We start from the raw sequence: 22,023 nt of genomic DNA on the forward strand, positions 1-22,023 counted from the left end.
TATATATATATATACACACACACAATGGAACAGAATAGAGGATCCAGAAATAGTCCTTTAAATTTAAGGAAATGATCTTTCCCAAGGATGGCAAGACAAGTCAGAGAGGACAAAACAGTCTTTTCAACAAGTGGGATGGGGGATGTAGCTTAGCATGCACCAGACCCTGGGTTTGATCCACTCAACAACTGGTGTTGGGATAACTGGATATCCAAATACAAAAGTATGAAGTCAGACTTCTTCCTCACACTATACACAAAAATTAACTCAAAACAGATTTAATGCCTAAATATAAGGGCTAAGACTATAAAAACTTTAGAAGAAAATGAGTAAATGTTTTAAATCTGGGTTAAGCGATACTTGATTGATAATACCAAAAGCACAAGCAACAAAAAAATAGATCAATTTGAGTTTATAAAAATATTTTTTAAAAGTTTCATTATCTGGATATCCTCAAGAAACTGAAAAAAAAATAGAATGAGAGAAAATATTTGCAAATTATCTCATATCCAGAATATGCGAAGAACTCCTACAGCACAATGGTAAAAAAGATAGACTACCCAATTTAAAAAAACAAGGAAAATATTAAAGAGACACTTCTCTAAAGAAGATATATAAATGACCAATAAGCATATGAACAGATGATTAACAGTGTTCATCACTGGGGGAATGAAGAGTCAGATGAAGAGCCAGGCATAGTGGCACATCCTAGAATCCCAGCTACTTGGGAGGCTAAGGCAGGAAGATTCCTTGAGCCCAAAAGGTGGAGGCCAGCCTAGGCAACATAGTGAGATTCTTCCTCAAAAATAAAAAAAATCAAGGTCCAGGGATTTAGTGCAGTGGTAGAGCGCTTGCCTACCTTGTACAAAGCCCTGGATTCTATCCCCAGCACTGCAGATAAAAACAGAAATTTAATTAAAAATCATAATGAGATGCCACTTCACACTTTCCAAGATGGCTATAATAAAAAAATACAGACCATAATAAGTGTTGCAGATGACAGGGAGACATTGGAACTCTCATACATTGCTGGTGGGAATATAAAATAGTACATTCATTTGGGAAAAATAATTTAATAATTCTTTAAATGGAGTGGAGAAAAATGGTGAGTGACTACTAAAAAGTATAGATTTTTTCTTGGGGTGATGAATGTATTCTAAAATTCCATGTGATGATGGTTGCAATCTCTGTGAATATTCAATGAACCAAAAATCATTGATTTATAACTTTAAATGGATGAATTATAGGGTATGTAAATGATAGGTTAATAAGACTAGCAGCCATTTGTCCCCACAGTGTAACATTTTCATCCTTTTCCTAACTGCCTGTCTTTCCTGAGTTAATGTCATTTGTGAAAGAAGAGAAATATATGTAAAAACTTCTTTGCTAATGATCTTTAATTACCCAAGAGCCTCCAGAGGAAATTGTGTTGCTTCTATCTTAATTGCTTTGTTTTAGATTTTTGTATATAACTAGAATTTCTTAAGAACAATGGCATAATTATTCATTTAAAATCTATCTTGATGCAAGGGCATCTTTTATACCTGAGTGTAATGCTTTTCTTTTTCCAGAGATGGGGCTGTGAAACTCAGGAACCCACTGGATGTGCTGGCCACTGTGCAAGCCTTGAGAAAAAGGCTGAGAATATAACGAAATACAGGATCATGAGCAAACACACAAGAATATGCTGCCAGACCTTGAAGTTGTGTCAGTGACTGTAGATAGCAATTTGGTACTTATAAACATAGAAGGAATAAAACCATAAAAATGCAAACCATAACACTGTGCAAATACAATAATAAAACCAGATGGTATATGAGTTCCCTGGGGAAATGGGAAATGGGTGGGTAAAAGAAAAGGAAAAGGCTGAGGATGGGACCCAGGGAATTTAGTGGCTCAGAAAATGAAGGGTCTTGGGGAACTAGATGAAGAACAGGGAGAAACAGTACAATCTGATGGGTCAATGTCAGATGCAGCCAAGTGATAATGCGGTAGATATATTCCTTCATATCTGGGTATAAGGAGCTCATTGGTAACCTTAGAGAAAAGGGGCCCTGTGGATTTTTGAGGACACAAGTCAGATTTTAGGAAGTAAAAGGATATGGAAGAAACAGAGGCATCATTTGCATTTGACTTTTGAAAGAAGAATGCAGAGTTAGGGGTATAGCTCAGTGGTAGAGCACATGCTTAGTATGCATGAAGCCCTGGGTTTGATCCCCAGTACTAAAAAATAAAAAGTAAAAAAAAAAAGGTGAATGGCAACTGAAAAAGATAGATGTTTTCAGTGTTTACATATTGAGTTGTAGAGTATAGAGGCTTTTTCTAGGTAGAGTGAAGGAAGCTATTATATGTTTCAAGAAAGCTTGGCTACCTTAGCTATCTACATTTGGAAAGGGGAAGAAAATTAATACAGCACAATCCTGCCCTCCTATTTAATGAGTCTCTTTATAGATTTCTTTATTTAAATAATTTTTATGAACTACAAGAAAGAAACTATCAAAAGATTTCTCTTACAGGCTTTGTCACAAAACAAAACTACAGGTCCCAAGGAATTCATATGAATTGGACAGGCATGTCCCTAAACCAATCCAGAAACTGTTTAGTTTCTAGATGATTAAAGAAAGATATTTGGCAGCTTCCAGAGTGACCTATGATACTGTAATAGCAGTATTTGCTTAACTAAATTATAAAAGTACAGAGAGATGAAACTTTTCAACGTGCCAATAAGTAAATACTAATTGCTTACTATAAACTTGGCTTATCTTATAGGACCAACAGTAAAGAGTAATATGGGAGCCATAAACTATCTCCTGTCAATAGCCTCCTGTTAGGAACATTGGTAGATTAAAGATGTGATTTCTCAAAGGGACTTAAGTATTGAGGCACAATGCCAGGGACATTTTGTTCCACTCCACAGCAATAATTTCTGCTGTGTCAGTCCTTTTGAGATTAAAGGCCATTTTGGAAAAGTAGTGAAGTTTCAGAACATATCCACAAAATAAATCTGACTATTACTCTAGATTTTTAAATTCCTTTTATTTTTAAAGAGCGGTAGACATTTGAAAGTCTATTTCTAGAGCTCCTGCCTCACAGTCTTAGGTCACAAAGACATTTCTTGCTGAGAAATGGTTTAGGATTGAGAGGCTGCTGATGCCTTGGTGATAAACTATAGGATCACATTTAGGAGACAGACAAGGTCCCTGCTCTCAGGCAGTTCTCACTCAGCTAAGAGACATCCCCGGCTCTTACTGAATTGCTTTATGGATTCACACATATGAAAGTAGTCTCAAGTTGTCTAGTCTAGAAGTAGGCCATGGAGGAACTAAGCCCTTTCATTCACTGGTGAGAAAGGAGGAAGTGCCCTGTAGTTACCAGTTCCCCACATATGTGCATTTCTTTGTGGCAGATTTAGTTTTCTGTGCCTTAAGAACAGAGAAGCCAGAAACCAATGACAGTGTTAACAGGATGAAAGTTTGTTATAGTATGAGGGTCCTCATGGTCTTCTTTTAGAACATTCCATGGCTCCCATTCCTAAGGACTTGCCAGGCCAGATTCTCCTCTTTCCCTGAACACTCGAATACTTCTCCTGCCATGTTTGTGTGTTTATTAAGGCTCAGATTAAGGGATGCTTAGGTATCACCCCATGAAGAACTTTAATGGGAATATGGAACACATTTTGTTGAATTATATTTGTAATGCTTTGCTTAATATCTCCAGATGATTGAGAATATTTAAATTTTCTAAATAAAATATTCTTTTTTAGAATACAGATAAGATTCTTATGAGACTGTTCCTTGAGTATAAGTGCATTTTACAGAGGAAAATGGAGATTTTTTTTGTGATTTCAATTTAGCGGAGAATTATAAAAAGAACCAGCTGTTCTAAAGGCTGCCCAAAATATTAATCTAACCCTAGACTCTCTCTTTTCCATAGCTATTTTTGTGTTCTATGTAAAATGTCTCTTACCGTTTTTCTCGGAACATGCGTTAGCATTTTCCAAAGTTGGCCATGTTTTCTTGGCAGTCTTGTTACACCCTTGGGGTTTCTTAGTCTCTATTTTTACTACTTTGAAACAGAAAAAATGCATGTGGAAGATTTATAAGTTTCACATTTCAGAGTTCTTTTTCTTTTAGTGGGGAAGTTTAAAATGTCTCTAGAACAAACCTATCTCTACATTTCATCAACCATGTAGGAGGCAGGAAAGCACATTTTATGAGCAAAGGCTTTGGGAGCAGGAAATTTCCGTTCTACTATTTACTAGCTACTGTCACTGGGCTTTAGTTCCCTCATTTATAAAATGGCAATATTAATAGTGCTTGCCTTCACAGGGCTGTGGGGAACATAACATGAGATAACGCATATGAAGAGCTCTGGCCAGTGCTGGGCATGGAGAAAGATCTCAATAAATGTTAGTAATGATGGTGGTGATGGTGATAAAGGATTCAGTCTTGAAAAGTTGTATTGCTCCATTTCAACATAGCATTTTCAGATAAGAAATCAGATCGCATAATCTAGCAAGGTTATTTGAATTTGCTATGTGGAAGGGAAATTTACTTCTTTGGATGCCATATCTTCTTACTCAACTGGGGTGTGTGCGTGTATGCATGCACAGTGTTATATTTTGTGTCCCTGCCTTAATAGTCAGTTTTTCTTGAAAAATCTAACACATTTTTGTGAAAAATCTAATACAACTTTTGATATTGTGCAGTGCATGCAGTAAGCATTCTGCAAATATTTAAAACCAAATTCTTTTGCAAAATTTTACTAGTAAAAAAGATTTTTATCTTATGAATAGTGAGAAGACATTTATTTTGAAAGTACAAGTGTCTCTCCGTGTTTTCAGGAGATCCATTCCAGGACCTACTGTATAAACCAAAATCTAAGGATAGTCAAGTCCCTTATATTAAATGACATAATAATAAAAGGCATAGCATTTGCAAACAACTTACATACTTGCTCTCATATACTTTAAAGCACCTATGGATTGTGTATAATGCCTACTGCAATGTAAATGCTACATAAATAATTACAATGTATCATTTATGGAATAATGAAAAAAGTCTGCACATGTTTAGTTACAGATGCAATTTTTAAAAATATTTTTGATCTGTGTTTGTTTGGATCTGCAGTTGCAGAATACAAGAATACAGAGGGCTGACTACAAATGGAATTAAATTTGTAAATAAGATCTTAGAAACTGTCTAGTCTTGGTCTCTTTTCCTAAGGATTCAGCCTCACTTACCCTTGCTTTTACATAGCTCAGTGTGTGTCACACAATGAAATAAAGTAAATTGTTGCTAATAATGGGCAGTCTTCATGTTAGAGATATTGATATCAAGCCATATAAACCTACTTGGAGTAACAAAGGAAATTTACTAAGTGGAAATGAGAAGGAACACATAATCAACATGAAGCTGAAGAACTGCACTTGAGAATGAGCCAGAGAGCAGGAAAGCTCTGGCAAGTTAGGGGCAGTAACCCTAGCTATGACCTTTGTAGTACGAAGCATCTGCACAGCATGCTGCCCAGAGAAAGAGAGCCTACATCTCTATTTCTTCTATCCATGGGTGATGATCTCCAGAATCAGAGTATTCTGAGGGTGTGTGATTGGCCAAGGTCATATCACAGACTCACAAGTGGGCTGGTTCAAGAGGTGTGGGGGAGGAGGAAAAGGAATCTAACTCATCCTCTTCTGTAATGATAGTTAGTACTGAGAACCATCCTTCCTAGGATGGAGGAGGGGCAATTTCCCAAAAAGAAACCATGGTACTAGTATGAAAGTAGAATGGATGCTGGGCAGTTCCAAATGGAAAATGTCCATTATTCCACATTGCTAACATTCTGATTCTTGACATCAGACATAGTCTATCATCTAGCCAGTCTTTATTTAGCCTGTGTAAACCTTAAAACATGGTCTGAGATATCCCACTTTGCTATTACTGTCATTTATGTGGTCTAAAGATAGTCCTATATGTCCTCATCTTGCTCTCCTCAGGTTAGGATGAATTTATTTATTTATTAATTTACTCAAATAAGCGGGAATAAATCAAAAGCTGTGTTTTCCTGCAAGTTAAAAACAGCTTATGCAGCACTGGGAAAATTTTGCTAATTTTATTAAAATTGGGCTGGTATAGGTAAAATATATTTATTTTTCACCAAAGGGAATGCTTCTAACACAGTAAAGAATCCTGTTACTTTGAACACAACTAACTTAAATTGGTTGGTTCTTATATTTTTTGAATGCCATTCTAACTTAAGATATCATTCTTTTCAATTAATACCTTTTGCTTTTATGTTCCAGGGGAAAACTTATCCATTTCGGGGAGCATTTCCTCCTGTGTGGAATCCTCTTGCATATCTGGACTACAACAATCTGTGGCGGACAATGGATAATATGGGAAAGGAGGTAAAATGTGTGTTCAGTTTGCACATGAGCTATTCGTGAAATAGTAGTGTCACCTGTTTAATATCCTTCCATAGGGCAGGGAATATTGCTCTGGACATTAATGCATATGCTTTCCAGTGCACCCAACAACTCACCAAAGGTGGTAGGTTTTCTACTCAACAATTGGATAAAATGAGCACCAAGAGGTTATGTAATTGACTAAAGACCACACAGCAAGGGAACCAGAATTCAGACTTATTCCTACTTATACTAATGCCAGTATACCTTCGATCTTATGCCATTGAACTTTTATATGACATTTTTGCCAAATATCTCTACTTAAAGTGATCTTGTCCATCTATAATACCACTTTAAAAAGTAAAGGAAGGAAGAACTTGCTGCCCCAAGATTTTTTCACTTAGTTTCAGGTTCTATAAATTTGAATTGGTGACCTAAAATGGGTATTAGCTTTCAATAATAATGTTATTATTTTTTTAATGATCATCCTAATCATAATTATATAAGTTTATACATATTCTTTTTTTAAAGAGAGAGAGGAGAGAGAGAGAGAGAGAATTTTTTAATATATATTTTTCAGTTTTTGGTGGACATAACATCTTTATTTTATATTTATGTGGTGCTGAGGATCGAACCCAGCGCCCCCACTCCCCGCCGCATGCCAGGCAATCACGTTACCACTTGAGCCACATCCCCAGCCCTATACATATTCTTATATGTAATTATGATCATTATCATTATTATTTTGGCAACAACGTTAAGGTAAAGAGCCTTCCCACCTCTACATAGAATTCCAAGCCAATCACACATTCCAACAGAGACCAATAAATCAATTTTTAGAGGTTCTCATAAAGGCCTCTTTGAGGGTTTGTGGTGGCATTTACCATAACACCTGAGTGTGGGACCTTCTTTCCTTGCAGATTCCAGCTGATGCTCCCTGGCAGGCCCCTCATGCTGAGGAATGGGACAAGATGACCATGAAAGATCTTATCGATAAAATCTGCTGGACAAAGTATACTTGATTATTCAAAATTTCCTTTTTATCTTCCCTTCTGATCTTTTCTATCCTGTCTTAAATTTCAGCACTTTTCTTAGTAACTTGCAGGAAAAAAGTTAAGAGGAAATCTAGTAATCTAACAGTTGGTATTAACTTTGAGGTCACTTTAGGTACTTCAGAGCAGGTTTGAACAAAGAATGAATAAAAAACTTAATTAGGTACCTAGAGTAGGACATATTTTAATAAAGGAGTCTTATGGTCTTCAATAAAATCAGTTAATTATGCTTTTCTATTATATACAGTTTGTCTACAAGAGCATTTGTGGTGATATTTGAAAAGTAATTCTATAGATGTAGAATAAATAGAAACTAGAGGGAAGCTAAGAAAATATAAACTTTAATCATTTCTTATAGTTCACTAGTACATTTATGACTCAATGTCAGGGATACCTTCTGAGAAATGTGTTCTTAGGCAATTTCATGGTTGTATGAACATCCTAGAGTGTACTTTAAGATGGCTACTACATCAATAGGCATATAATCTCACATGACCACCATCATATATGTGATCCACTATGGATCAAAATGTCATCATGTGGAGCATGACTCTATTAGTTTTACATTTATTTTAAAATACATATTTATGTACTTATTAGCATGTAGTTATTTCGGGTCTACTATATGAGGGTACTGTATCAGGCACTGACTAAGGAATGGTGTTGAACTTGTCATGAAGCTTACATTCTAGCAAGCAAGACTGACACTGAACATACACTCTAAGAGAGTGCCTACAGCAGATAGAAACTCATCTGGTCTGAGGATAAAATAAAGCATTTCTTGGTGCAGCATTCTTAAAACTAAAACTTGGGAATTAGTGCGTCAATTAAGAATGAATTGCAGGAAAATGGGAGAGACAGGAAGGATACATGGTTTGGAGGATGGTTTCTTCTAGGAGCAGCCCACAGGACAGAAGAGGTAGGTGGTATTGGGGTACAGTATCCTCTAAGAATGGCCCAAAGAGGCTGGAAGAAGGCAGGAAATTGCGGATGTTGTAAGAGAATGGTATCTTTTGTCATGTGAATTAATTGAGTCATAAGGCTTGGGAGAAGAGAGCAATGTGTGATATGGTGTATGATGTGGGGGAAAAATATCACACAATAATGAGTTACAGATTCTGAGAAGGGTGGATGATATGTATGTGTTAGTATCTTTTAGGAATGACCCACAGGGCCAGGGTGAGAAGCAGAAAAGGTAAATGGTATGGGTTGGATGATATTTTCCAGAAATAACCCACAAGGACAGGGAACACAGGAATGGTGGATGGTGTGGCAGGAAGATATCTCCCAGGAATGACTCATAGGGGATTGGGGGAGACAGAGAAGGGTAGATGAGGTAGAGATATATATTGTAGGAATGAATCAAAGCTTCTAGCGAGGAACAGGGAAAGTTAGATGGTGTAGGGGGATGCTGTCTTCCAGGAATGACCTCCAGCGGCAGAAAGAGACAGGATAGAGGATAGTGTTGGGGGAGGGTACCTTTCAGGAATTATCCACTGAGTGCCGTCTGGGAGACAGGAAGGATGGGTGTTGTTTGGGCACTCGTATTTTACAAGAATGAGCCAGGGTCAGAGATTCTATTCAGGAAGAATGGATGGTGTGGCAAGATGGTATCTTCCAGGAACAACCCACAGATGCAGAGAGGAGATAGATGGAGAGTGGATTGTGACATTAATGATAATTTCCTCTGGGCCTGTGCCTAGGGATTGGGGGGAAGACAAAGAAGCTTGGATGTTGAGGGTAGGTGATAGTATCTTCCAGGGACAGGGGAAGCAGGAAGGGTGGATGGTATTGGGACAATATTGTTTTCCAAGAATGATTTACTGGGTGGAGGAATAGGGTGGGGAGACAGGACACAGGGAAGTTGTGATGGATTTTCCAGGAGTGAACCATTGTGGCTGGGGGAGGAGAGAAACAGGGAATGGATAGTGAGGAGAAGGGGATAGGATCATTAAGGACTGATTAACTGGGACTTTGGGGACCTCAGGTAAGGATGATATCTTCCAGGAATGATCAACAGGAGCAGGAGGAGACAGAATGGATATATGATGTTGAAGGTACATTTTTCATGAATGACCCAAAGGAGATGGGGGAAGAAGAGACTATGGATCCTGTAGGGGTATGGGAAGGTTGAGGGGGAGTATCTTCCAGGAATTAGTTCTAGGGGCTGGGGAGAGGCTGGGAAGGGTAGATATGGTGGGAATGCTATCTTCCAGGAACAACCTATAGTGACAGAGAGTCAGGGAAAGTTGGCTGGTGTAGGGGGATGCTGTCTTCCAGGAATGGCTCAATGCGACAGGAAAGATGGATGTTGTGGCAGGCTGATATCTTCCAGTAATGCACAAAGAGGCTTGGGGGAAATGGGAAGAGTCTAAGTTTTAGGAGTGGGATGATATCTTCCCAGGAACAACCCAGAGGGCAGGGGAAAATGAGAGATTAGATGGTGAGGATATTATATCCCAGGAATGCACGTCAGGGCTTAGGGGGAGACTGGTGGAGTGTGTGAATAGTATTTTCCAGTAGTGACTCAAGGGGCTTAGTAAAACAAGATGTGTAGATGGTGATGGGGGTGGAAGGGCTGGTATCTTTTAAGAATTAGGCACTGGACAGTATAGGAAAGAAAAGAAGAACAGATGTGGATAGGATGGTGTCTCCCAGGGATGGTCCATAGGGGTAGGGAGAACAAGAAGGGTGGATGTTGTTTGTAGAATGCTATTTTCCTGAAATGATCCAATGCATGTGGAGGGTGGTAGGTAGGAAGCATGGATGTTTTGCAGGGGTTGATGATATATTCTAAGAATGAGCCCAGGTCATGAGAGAGATGGAAGGGAAGGTGGATGGGGAAGTGTTATTTCCCAGGAAAGAGTTAAGAGTCTGGGAAGCAAACAGAAAGAGTAGGTAGTTTGGTAAGATGATGTCTTCCAGGAATGACCCACAGAAAAGTTGGATGATGTAGGGGAGGTGGTATTTTCCAGAATTGATCCATGGGTGTAAGAGAGAGACAAAAACGGCAGATATATGTTTCATAAATGACCCATAGGAGCTAGAAGACTCAGGGAAAGTTGGATGATAGAGGATATATTTCCCATGAATGAGCCAAAATCAATTGAGAAGAAAGAAATAACGGATATTAGGGTAGGAAGGTACATTCAAGGAATGACCCACAGAGGGACACTAGAGGGCATATCCTGGAAAGCGTAGTGTCTTCTAGGAATACACCATAGAGTATGGAGAAAGATATATGTGGTGGTGTGTGGTAGATGATATCATCCAGGAATGACCCATAGGTGGAGGGGAAGACAGGAGAGGTAGATGTTTTAGGGAGGGTGTTATCATCTAGGAATGACCCATAAGGGCTAGAGGGAAATGAGCAAAGTAGGACAATTGCTAAAGATGGTATTTTGGTGTTGGGGCAGAATGGTATATTCCATAGCAGCAGGGATAGGAGTGGAGATAGGAGTTGGGGGGGGAGGTTAGTATGGTGGGTAGTTGTTGGGGGGATAGTGTCTTTCAGGAGTACTCCACAGCAGGAATGAGGAAGATAGGGAAGAGTAGATGTGGTGTGGGGGGATGTATATTCCAGTAATGGCATAAGAGGACCTGGGGAAAACAGGGAAAGTCCGATGATTTAGGAGGATGGTATGTTCTAGGAATTACCCACAGAGGCAGAGGAAGACAAAAAGGGTGGATGATGTTTGGGAGATGGTCTTCCAAAAATGAGCCAGGGTAAGGGGCTATACCCAAGAACAGTGGATGGTATGCCAGGGTGGTATCTTTCAGGGGTGACCCACAGGCACAAGGGGGAGATGGAGGGTTAACAGTGGGTGTAACTGTAATATCTTCCAGGAATGGCCCATTAGGTAGAGGAAGGAAGCATGGAATTTATCTTCCAGGAATGACTCACAGGTACAGGTGGAGATAGGAAGTACAGATGGTGTGAGTAGATGGTATCTTGTAAGAAAGAGAGGGGATAGGGGCTGAGATTGTGGCTCAGCGGTAGAGCGCTTGCCTAACACATGCGAGGCCTTGGATTCAATCCTTGGCACCACATAAAAATAAATAAATAAAATAAGGATATTGTGTTCAACTACAACTAAAAAATAAACTTAAAAAAAAAGAAAGCGAGAGGGGATAGTGGGACAAAAGAGCTGCCAGTATGGAAGGATGGCATCTTCTCAAAATAGTTCAAAGGGGCCTGGGGATATGACATGAAAAATTTGTGGGACGGGAGGTAATATCTTCATGGAATGATTTACAGGGGCTTTGAGGAATCAGGTAAGTGTAGATATAATCAGAATGGTGTCTCCCAGGGATGATCCACAGAGGCAGGAAGAGACAAGTGAAGTGGATCATATTGGAGGGAAAAGTATATTCTATGAAAGATCCAGTGTATCAGGAAGGGGAGACAGGATGTAGGGATGTTATGGAGGTGATGGTATATTCCAGGAATGATCCAAAGGGTCTGAGGGAGGGCAGCGGTTCCTCTGTGTGTTGAGGGGGGTGGTATTTCCCAGGAATTAGCCACTTTGACAGGAAGAAAGAAAAAAAGTTGAATGGAGTAGGGGGATGGTATCTTCAGGAATTGACTCTTTGGGTATAGAAAAGTAAGGGTGGCTGCTGGGGAAGGATATGAAGGGCATTCCAGGAATTACCCACAGAGGCAGGGGAACAAAGGATAGGTGGATGGTAATGGAACAGTGCTATCTCCCAGGAGTGTTTCACTGGGTAGACGACTGTCAGGAAGGGTGGAAGTTGTGAAGAGAGATGGTGTCTTCCAGCAAGAAACCAGGGTCATGGGGGAGAAGAAAGGATGTTTGGTGAGAGAAAATGTGTTATCTTCTAGGAAAGAACCAGGATCACTGGAGAGATAGAGTGTATGATGTGGCACCATGGTATATTCCAGGAATGAAAGGGGTGGGTGTAGATGGAAGGGTGGATAATCTGTCTTGGGGATAATATCTTCTCCAAGTGCACCACAGGGGCTGAGGGGAAGACAGAGAAGTATAGATGTGGTGGGATATTGCAAATAAAAAGGCTGGGGATCTAGCTCAGTGGTAGGGTACCCTGAGTTCAATCCCTAGGACTATAAAACAACAATCAAAAAATGGTATTTTCTAAGAATTGAACCTTAGAGGTATGGAAAAGTTAGGGAGGTAGCTGCTGGGGAAGGATGGTATATTTCAGGAATGATCCACAGAGGCAGGGGGAGACAGGATGGATGAATGGTGTTGGGACAATGGTATCTTCCTGGAATGTTCCACTTAGTGGAACGGTGGGCAGAAAGGGTGGAAATTGTCAGGAAGAATGATATTTTCCAGCAAGTTGCTAGGGTCCTATGGGAGACCGGGGTAGGGGGTGGTTGATGGGGGAAAAAGTGAATATTTCCAGGAAAGAACCAGTCATTGAGGAGAGAGGAATGGTATGGCAGGATGGTATATTTCAGGAAGGATCCATAGATTTAAAGAGAGATGGGAGGGTACTGAGGGGATGGTATCCTTCAGGAATGCACCAATGGGATTGATAAGGGGAGATGGAAGGATAGATTTGGTGGGTATGGTATATTCCAGGATTGACACATAGATGTTGGGTGAGATAGGGAAAGTTGGGTTATTTGGGAACATGGTATGTTCCTGGAATTACGCACAAGGACTATGGCATAGAAGGATGGAGGGGTATAGGGGATGATATCTTCCAGGCATTACCCAAGGGGTCTAGGGTAAACAGGATGGATGTATTGAGTTGGGTGGATGATATCTGTCAGGAGTGAGCCACAGAATAGGGTAGGATATATAGGGAGTTTTGGTATAGGTGGGATTAGATATTCCCAGAATCACCCACAAGAGGCAGGGGAAGTTAGGGTGGATTTGGGGAGATTGGTATTTTCCAAGATTGATCCACTGAATGAGGGGTGCAAGAAGCATGAAAGTTGGCAGGTGGGGTTTATGGTTTCTCCAAGGATAGAGCCAATAACAGGAGGGAAACTGGAACCTTGCATAGTGTGGCAGGGTGGTATCTTTCAGGAATGATGCACAGTGATTGGGGGAAACAGGAAAGAAGAATGGTTTATTCCAGAAATGACCTAAAGAAGGTGGGAGGAGACAGGGGAGGGTAGAAGCGGTAGGGAGGGTATCTTCTAGGAAGGAGCCACAGTGGCAGGGGAAGACAGAGAACATTTTATATTGTAGGGGGATAATATCTTCTAGGTAGGGAGAACAGGGAACAACTTTTGTGAGGATCCTGGGATGGGAAAGATATAGGCAGGTTTTAGCAACTGGATGGTCAGTGTGCCTGGATCATAGAGATAATAAAAATAAATGGTATAAGGGAAGGTTGGGTACTGGTTGAGCAGCCTGATGTGCAATATGTATTGACTACATTTGAAATCGTACTTTTCTCTGTTTTGGGCTATTGAGGGGTTTTAAGCAGAAGTTTGGGGTGTTTTTTAGTTTTATAATTTTAAAAGACCTCATTGCATATAGGACAGAAAATGATATGAAAGGAAATGCATAGGGAATGTATGGGGAATGTAGAAGCACCCACTTTTGTGGGCCAGATGAGAGACATTAGTATCCTGAACTAGGGCAGAGACAAAGGAGATAGGATGTTTGTTACAATAGATGAGAAAAACTATCCCTAATGGTCCCCAACAAGAACATTGATTCTTAGACATAACCATGCTTAGCATATTTGTAGCTAACCCAAAATTAGTTAATTAATTTCTTCCTCCTCCTCCTCTTCTTCTTTTCTTTTTTTCTGGGGGGGGGCAGTACACAGTACTAACTGGGGGTTGAACCCAGAGGCTTGTGCATATTAGGCAAGTGCTTTACTATTAAGCTACATCCCATCCTTTTTTATTTTTTATTTTGTTGAGACACTGTCTTGGTAAGTTGTCCAGGCTAGTCTTGAACTTTGGATTTTATTGTCAGCCTCTGCAGTACCTGGGATTACAGGCTCCATAATTTCTTTTTTTAATCTTTATTTTGTTTATCTTCATGTGGTGCTGAGGGTCAAACCCAGTGCCTTATATGTGTGAGGCAAATGCTCTGCCACTGAGCCACAACCCCAGCACTCCGTAATTTCTTAAAGAGGGAGAAAACTTATTTTTCCAAGAGTTAAAAATGCATTCCTTTGGAACTTGAGCCTATGAGGTTTCTTTTTCTCAAAAAAGCAATGGAAGTACTTGCTAAAAATACTACATTTCATTTCTTTATGATACCAGGGGCTGAATCCAGGGGTGCTCCACCACTGAGCTACATCCCCAACCCTTTTAATATTTTTTTGAGATAGGATCTCACTAAGTTGCCAAGGCTTTCCTTGAGCTTTCAATTGACCTGCCTCAGCTTTTTGAATAACTAGGATTATAGGTGTGTACTACCACGCCTAGTTCTACTTGCATTTTGAAAACATGTGCTCCTGTGAATCATATACCTATTCTCCTCTCTTTCTGTAAACAGGACTGCAAGGCAGTTTGCTTCTCTTTTTGTGAATATCAATGTGACCTCTGAGCCCCATGAGGTATCTGCCTTGTGGTTCTTGTGGTATGTGAAACAATGTGGTGGAACAACTCGGATATTCTCAGTCACCAATGGAGGCCAGGTATGGCATGCCTATTCCAAAATTGTAACTGTATTTATTATTTTACACTCACCTAGAGCAGTGTCATAATAATTGGTTCAGTATTTCCAGTCATGAATAATTAGCGATGTAAAATGATCTAAAAAAATCTCATTTCCTTTTTTTTATTCCAAGTAAAGAATATTTCATTTTGAATTAATTAGGTCCTGGGAATTACATTCTTTCCTTTTGGAGGTAGAAAAAATTAAGCAAATTAATGGAGAAGAAACTAGAAAACTAAAAAAAAATTAGCTTCAAAAAAGTTTAAGTATTTGTAAAATTATTGCACTGAAAATCATCTCTATTCTAAACATAAGGCTTTGGTGCCATTTTCATAGTTATTTATTTATATTAACTGTTACATAATGGAAATGACTGTTCTAATTAACTCAGTGATTTATGGTCATTCTTTTCATAGTAAATTCTATAGTTTGGATTCCAAATTTCTGTTGTCCATTTTTATTTGCCCAGTTTCCATACCACTTCCATGAATTCTAGTTTCCTGGTTCCTCAGACTCTGAGATTCTTTACATTAAAGCTCCATATTCAAAGAGAATGAGTATCTCTTTTCTAGGAATATTATGCTTGGGAGTGAAGAGGTTTAATTAGTAGCAGTTTATTTCTAATTTATACTCTATTCTTTGAGTCCCAGAATTCTGAGTGCATTTTACAAGGTGTAAAAGTCTTTCTCCCCCCAAGTGCACTATTTTTCTTAGATCTACAGAAGTTCCCAAGTTATTCTTGTGACACTGAGAGTTATTGTTCATTGAATGCTTAGTTTTGGCAAATGCAGGACTGTTGCATTTTTAAGTGTCTTTAATTAAAGGCAGAATTCCCACATTACTCTTCTTAACCCATATTTTGCTTTGTGAGGTATCTTTATGCATATATGTTATTTGCTCATTCATTCAGAAGAGTCAGGATATTTCTAAACAAACCCTACAGGACCTTATGGAAAGTTACAGTTCAGATTATGAATCTCAAGCCATTATCACAATAACTTCCTAAAGAAATTAAGTTCCCCCCTTACAATGTAATTAGACAAATACTAAACATAGAGGGATAGATAGTGGACAATATTGTAATAGTTTGTGATCTTTACATTACACTAAAATTCAGAGCAACCCTTGGAAAACATGGGTCAGGTTGTAGATTAAGTGGTACCTGTTTCTTGAGGAAGGACAAATTATGAATTTAGGTTTGAACCACCATGGGGATAGTTTTACAAATAACTTTAGTGCTGCCATAAAATAATAGCCAGTTATAAAAGTGAAAAAAATTACTGTGTGGATACTCATGATTGAGGTACTTAATTGTCAATTGTGGACTGTGCCTCAGCCTACTGACATGCGTTTTTAGCCATCCAATGAATATTCTGCAATAAGCTAATAATATTCCCCTGTTTCTTAGAAAATGCACCCACTGGGACAAGCACAGCTCCCTCCACTTCCCAAGGACCCTTCCATGCTCTACTCTCTTAGGTATCTGAAGCCCACAGACTTGCTATTTCCTTTCAATCAGGGCAGTACTGGCATAGCGGAACAGTTTTTCTGACCTGTAATTTTATGAACTAGTAATGGCTTTTTAGTGCTAGAAACTATACAGAGGATAACTGTACAGAGAATCCAATTTATTTTGTATGTTGTCAGTGCTCAGTATCATTCAAAATGTTAAAGATGATATATCACACCCTCTCCAAAGACTATGATTGTGTTTGAGGTGATGTTTTTCCTTTGCCTCTATCTTAATGGTTAGTGTTTGGAGAGTGTTTGGAGAGTGGAGGTCTGGCTGTGACTTTCTGGAGGTTTCCTAATCAGTGGAAAATAAGATTTCCCTCCATTAGGCTTTTACAGTATCTCCTTTCCTGTCTACCTCTGTCTGTAGGAACGGAAATTTGTAGGAGGTTCTGGTCAAGTGAGTGAGCGGATAATGGAACTCCTTGGGGACCGGGTGAAATTGAGCCATCCTGTCACCTATATTGACCAGTCTGGTGCCAACATCACCATAGAGACACTGAATCATGAATGCTATGAGGTAATTTTAGTCAAAAGGAGTCTATAGTAAATACGCCTTGTGTCTTCTGCAGTTTCTAACTAAATATAATCAAAGCTGTGGTATAGTTAATACTGGTGTGTTTCTGCCTCCTCTCCCAATTTACCAGCATGGTTGGTAGACCCAACTTCTTCTATTTTGTTGCACCAAATTGTCTAATTTTGCATGTTGTCACTGCTGAATATCATTCAAAATATTAGAGATGTTTCACACCCTCTGCAAAGAGTACAGCTTGTATTTGAGGTGATGTTTTGCATATGTGTATTTTAGTGCAGATACGTAATTAGTGCCATCCCTCCGACCCTGACTGCTAAAATCCACTTCAAACCTGAGCTTCCATCAGAGAGAAACCAGCTAATTCAGCGTCTTCCAATGGGGGCTATCATTAAGTGCATGATGTATTACAAGGATGCCTTCTGGAAGAAAAAGGGTAAGCTGCTCTTATTCATGTTTAAACTGTATTAAGTGAAGGAACCATTCTTTTGGTAATATTTAACAGAAGGAACTGAATAGAAAAAGATAAATGTTTTCAATTTGGTAGAGAAAGGATCAGAATTCTGTCAATTTCTTCATAGTGCCCTGTAACACAAAATGACCCCAAGAGCACTTGTTGGCAATGGGAGGGGAAAAGAGGGCCCACCATGAGAACACCACTTGGGGGTTGCCCTGGCTCCTGGCACTTGACCTTCCACTTATTCTTTATTGGCAAAGTGAGACCAGGAGCTCTGGGGAAGAAGTGATCCTTTGAAGTTGGAGAGTCCTAGGCTTTGTTACTTACTAGCCTCAGTCTCTAAGCATAAAATTGTAAAAATACATACTACCCTGGTGGTGTGAGGATTAAATGAGACAGAATCAGGGACTTAGAAAGCTCTCTCTGTATATTGTTCCTACTGTTGATTAGCTTTCTGCTCATACTCACAGGATGCCTTTTCACAACTTCTTCCAGGGTTAATAGAGATAATTGCTTTTAATATACTCAACTCTTTTCCCCATCTTTTCCAGACATCAGGGCCATCTTACCATTTTTCTCATGCATTGCCCATAAGCCCTTTATATGAAGTGTCATTATCCCTGTGTGAGACATTCTTGTATAGTCAGTGTGTGCATTTAACAGGAAATGACTTCTAGGGTTGGGGCAAAAAAAAACCCCAATAATTTTAAGATTTATCTTCCTCTTAGCAAAAGTGTATACATATATGCTATGTTTATGTGCCTCTAATTCTGTAATATGGGTTGATCTCAATCTCTTATTGATTTTCTCCTGGATAAGATTACTGTGGCTGCATGATCATTGAAGATGAGGAAGCTCCAATTTCCATAACTCTGGATGACACCAAACCAGATGGATCACTGCCTGCCATCATGGGGTAAGTTAGAACTGGGTGTTCTTTATTTTTCAAATTGTGTTGATGTAGATGCTGGCAAGTATATTGTTTTGGGATCAAATTCAAGCAATGATAAAAAACCCAACAAAAATATATCATGTTTCTATGTATTAAAATATTCATAGTTATGTTTTGCATGTGGCACAAGAACACTGAGAGACTACTAAAACTGACACCATTTTGAACTGATGCCCATATATTTATTTCTCTTATAAAACTTGCATGTTAAGGATGGAGTGGAAAAGCAGCTAGACAGGCAGTATGGTAACCAATCTTGCCTAGAGGCAGAATTTCCACAACCATTCTGGAAATACAACTGCTTTATCCCATAAAGTCTTCCAAATACAGGGTTTCTGGGTTTTATCCTTTTATTCATTCCAAACACCTGCTACAGAACAATTATTAAGCTATTCCCTGGGATACTAAACAGCTGGTTGATCAGGAACAGTTCACAGTGGAGCCAGGCCTTGAGTGAATGGCATGGCACTTTTTTCTTCTTGGTCACTCTGTAGTTATCCTTCACCTGTGGTACTTCTCTTGCCCTTGGAAGTAAATGGATGGTGCAGGGTATAGTCCTATGCACAGAAGAGTACAGCTATGTGCACATTTGGGAGGAGATTGAAAGAGCTCTTCTCTTCTGCACCACCTGCCTGTTAGAGACTAGTGGTCCAAAGAAGTAGGACCTCCACAAAGGAAACACTAAGCAGGACCACAGACTCCTGATTACCTACCATTTGGCCCTCCAAAAAACTATACTAATAAAAAAAACTCATTATTTTACCCCACCAAAACAAAAGAACACAGCTTTAGTAGCAATCAAGTGACTTTTAGACATGATCCAGTGGTTTCCCACTTTGCTCCTGGGAAATGCATGCCTCCTGCCTGAGGGGAGAAGTGAGTTCAGGCATATCAGATCATTTTAGAAAAATTACAGAGTCGAAAGGAGCAGATCCAGGTCCTGAAGGATTTAGAAGGCAGGCTACACTACTGGGCTGCTAACAAGACATTTTGGAATCACTTCCCTGTTTGTTAAATATAAAAAATAGCACCAGATTCCCTGAGAAAGGCAGATACTTACAACATAATGACCAGAAGAACAACATATCCTCTTCATCGCCTAACCCCATTGAGCAAGAAAGGGTACAGTTATATTTGGCAGTTTAACATTCACTTTGCTAGGCTAGAGGAAAGCAGAAGGTTGGTAGACAGGTTTCAGGAGAATATCAGTTGAAGACCTATCCAATTATAGATAGAAGAATATTGATATTTTTCTTGCCCTTGGCATTAGATATACTGACATATGCCCTACTGGGTTTGCTTCAGCTGTAATAACTGAGACATGAGTGGCAGGACCCTTCCAGATGTTAATGGGGTTATTTAAGCAGTTCCTAAAAAGTAGTATTCTAATCTGTTATTTATTTATTGGTTTTATTTATTAACAAAAAATAATGCTATATATAGGGTATAATGTGATATTTCAATACATATGGGATTATCAAAAAAGAATAATTAGCATATTCATCACCTCATACATATCATTTCTGTGTGGTAAGAACATTTAAAATCCTCTCTTTCAGGTGTTTTGAAATATACAGTAGTAGTAGTAGTAGTAGTAGTAGTAGTAGTAGTAGTAGTAGTACAGTAGTAGTAGTAGTAGCAGCAGCAGCAGTAGTAGTAGTAGTAATAGTGGGGCTTCAACCAAGGGTGCTTTACCACTGAACTATACTCCTAGCCCTTTTTATTTTTTATTTTGAGACAGGGTCTAAGTTGCCAAGGTTGGCCTTGAACTTGCAATTCTCCTGCCTCAGCCTGCTGAATCACAATTATCCTACTATTCAGACCTTATTCCTCCAGTCTATCTGAAACTTTATATCTGTGGGAGACCAGAATACATCTCCCCCAAATATGAAGGGTCATTAGCTGAAGACAATTAAGATATAAGAGAGCTCTCTGCCTTTCCTCTGTTTGCCTAAGAGCAAGGTAGAGATTTACAAAAACAAAAGGTCTCGCTGTCCTCCCCCTATAGATAGGACATAAATCCTTCAATGGAGACAATCCTTCATCAATTCAGAGACAGAACCAGAGAAATCTGCAAGTATACTTTATTTTATTAGTGTCTTCCCATATATTTATCTTCCCATTGTAGGCATGCTCCCTTTAGAAGCTTTCCTTTGTCTCTAAAATTTGTTGATCTTCATTAGGTATAATTATATAAGCTAGACTCAAACCACTACCTTGATCCATGTGATGTGTACTTCAGGGTTAATAAACTTGCTTATTTTTCTCTTGTTAATCTATCTTTTGTTACATAAGTCTGTCCCAACTATGAATTTATAAGGTTGAGGATAAATTGTCTATTCTCTTTTATGCCTGTTGACCAGCTTCTCCCTTGTCTTATCGGGACAGTTACTCCACCCAGAACTTTGTTCTTGATAATTAAAGCATTGAAGATATATTGCCTCCACCTTGCTCTTTGCACTTGGCCAAGAAAGCCTCAAAGACAGAGGTGACAATTGCCTAGCACTGTGTCTGTAATAATTATCACCTTTTGGAAAACTGTAAACAAACTTGTACTTTAGACGGTGAAATGTCCTCAACACAAAGAGAGCATGCATGATTTCCACAATAAAGTACCAGTGAAAGTTGAAGAATATTTGTGCATAGTTAGATAAGAGATTATTTCATGCATGACTTGAGATTTGATCGAAATAGTCAACACTAACTGCTCTTTGGGAAAGGGATTATAAAAACATATGATGAGTTGACTAAAGGGCTTTCAGATAAGTCATTTAAACTTTCATTTGATATCCGTGGTGGTTTTCTTTTAAATATTTTATAGGCCCAACATTACTGATTCTTTCTTAAACCTAAAATTTAACTAAAATCTTTGCTAGTGAGTCATAACTTAAGGGTTAAGTCAAATAAAGTTATGACTATATCCCATAAAATTCAGTAGTTTAAATTTCTTAAATAGTCCACAGCTTCTTCAGAAATATTGTTCTGTGAGTTAACATACTTTGTGTCTTTGCTTCCCAGAATGATCACAAATCACAACCCTAAAGGAATTGCCAATCCAATTGAGGAACAGTTTAACTTGGAGGTGGGGACAGGAAGAAATACTGTTTTTAGCTCTAATCTATTTTTTGGCAGATTTGGAACCAAAGAAATATAATTTTTAAAGATTTTTTTTTGCACTGCCGAGGATGGAACCCAGGGTCTCTCACATGCTAGACAAGCCTTATGTCACTGAGTTACATTCCCAGCCCTATAAAATCTTTTTTAAATGGAGAAATAATTTCATTGCTCTATGGCTCATTTAGATTTGTGCATGTATGTGGTTCCTGGGATTAAATACAGGGCCTTGTGTATGCTATGCATGCATTCTACCACTGAACTACATCCACAGCCTTCATGTGGATTTTTGAAAGCTTTCTAATAATACTGGGATTAAGAATTTCATGTCACATTCAATTCTTTTATATATATATATATATATATATATATATATATATATATA

The 22,023-nt window shown here is 38.9% G+C and overlaps 1 protein-coding gene across 1 annotated transcript in view; it reads left to right on the forward strand.

The window, feature by feature from the left end:
- The window catches only part of Maoa (monoamine oxidase A), a 73,975-nt gene that overhangs the window by 40,671 nt on the left and 11,281 nt on the right, over positions 1-22,023 (forward strand). The window contains exons 4-10 of the mRNA XM_048796392.1: positions 6,302-6,406; positions 7,324-7,415; positions 14,910-15,051; positions 16,954-17,103; positions 17,392-17,551; positions 18,392-18,488; positions 21,543-21,606. Coding sequence (XP_048652349.1) covers positions 6,302-6,406; positions 7,324-7,415; positions 14,910-15,051; positions 16,954-17,103; positions 17,392-17,551; positions 18,392-18,488; positions 21,543-21,606 — 810 coding nt within the window. The remainder of the gene's footprint in view (positions 1-6,301; positions 6,407-7,323; positions 7,416-14,909; positions 15,052-16,953; positions 17,104-17,391; positions 17,552-18,391; positions 18,489-21,542; positions 21,607-22,023) is intronic.

This window comes from Marmota marmota, unplaced genomic scaffold, assembly GCF_001458135.2.
Source record: "Marmota marmota marmota unplaced genomic scaffold, marMar, whole genome shotgun sequence".
NCBI classification, from domain to species: Eukaryota; Metazoa; Chordata; class Mammalia; order Rodentia; family Sciuridae; genus Marmota; species Marmota marmota.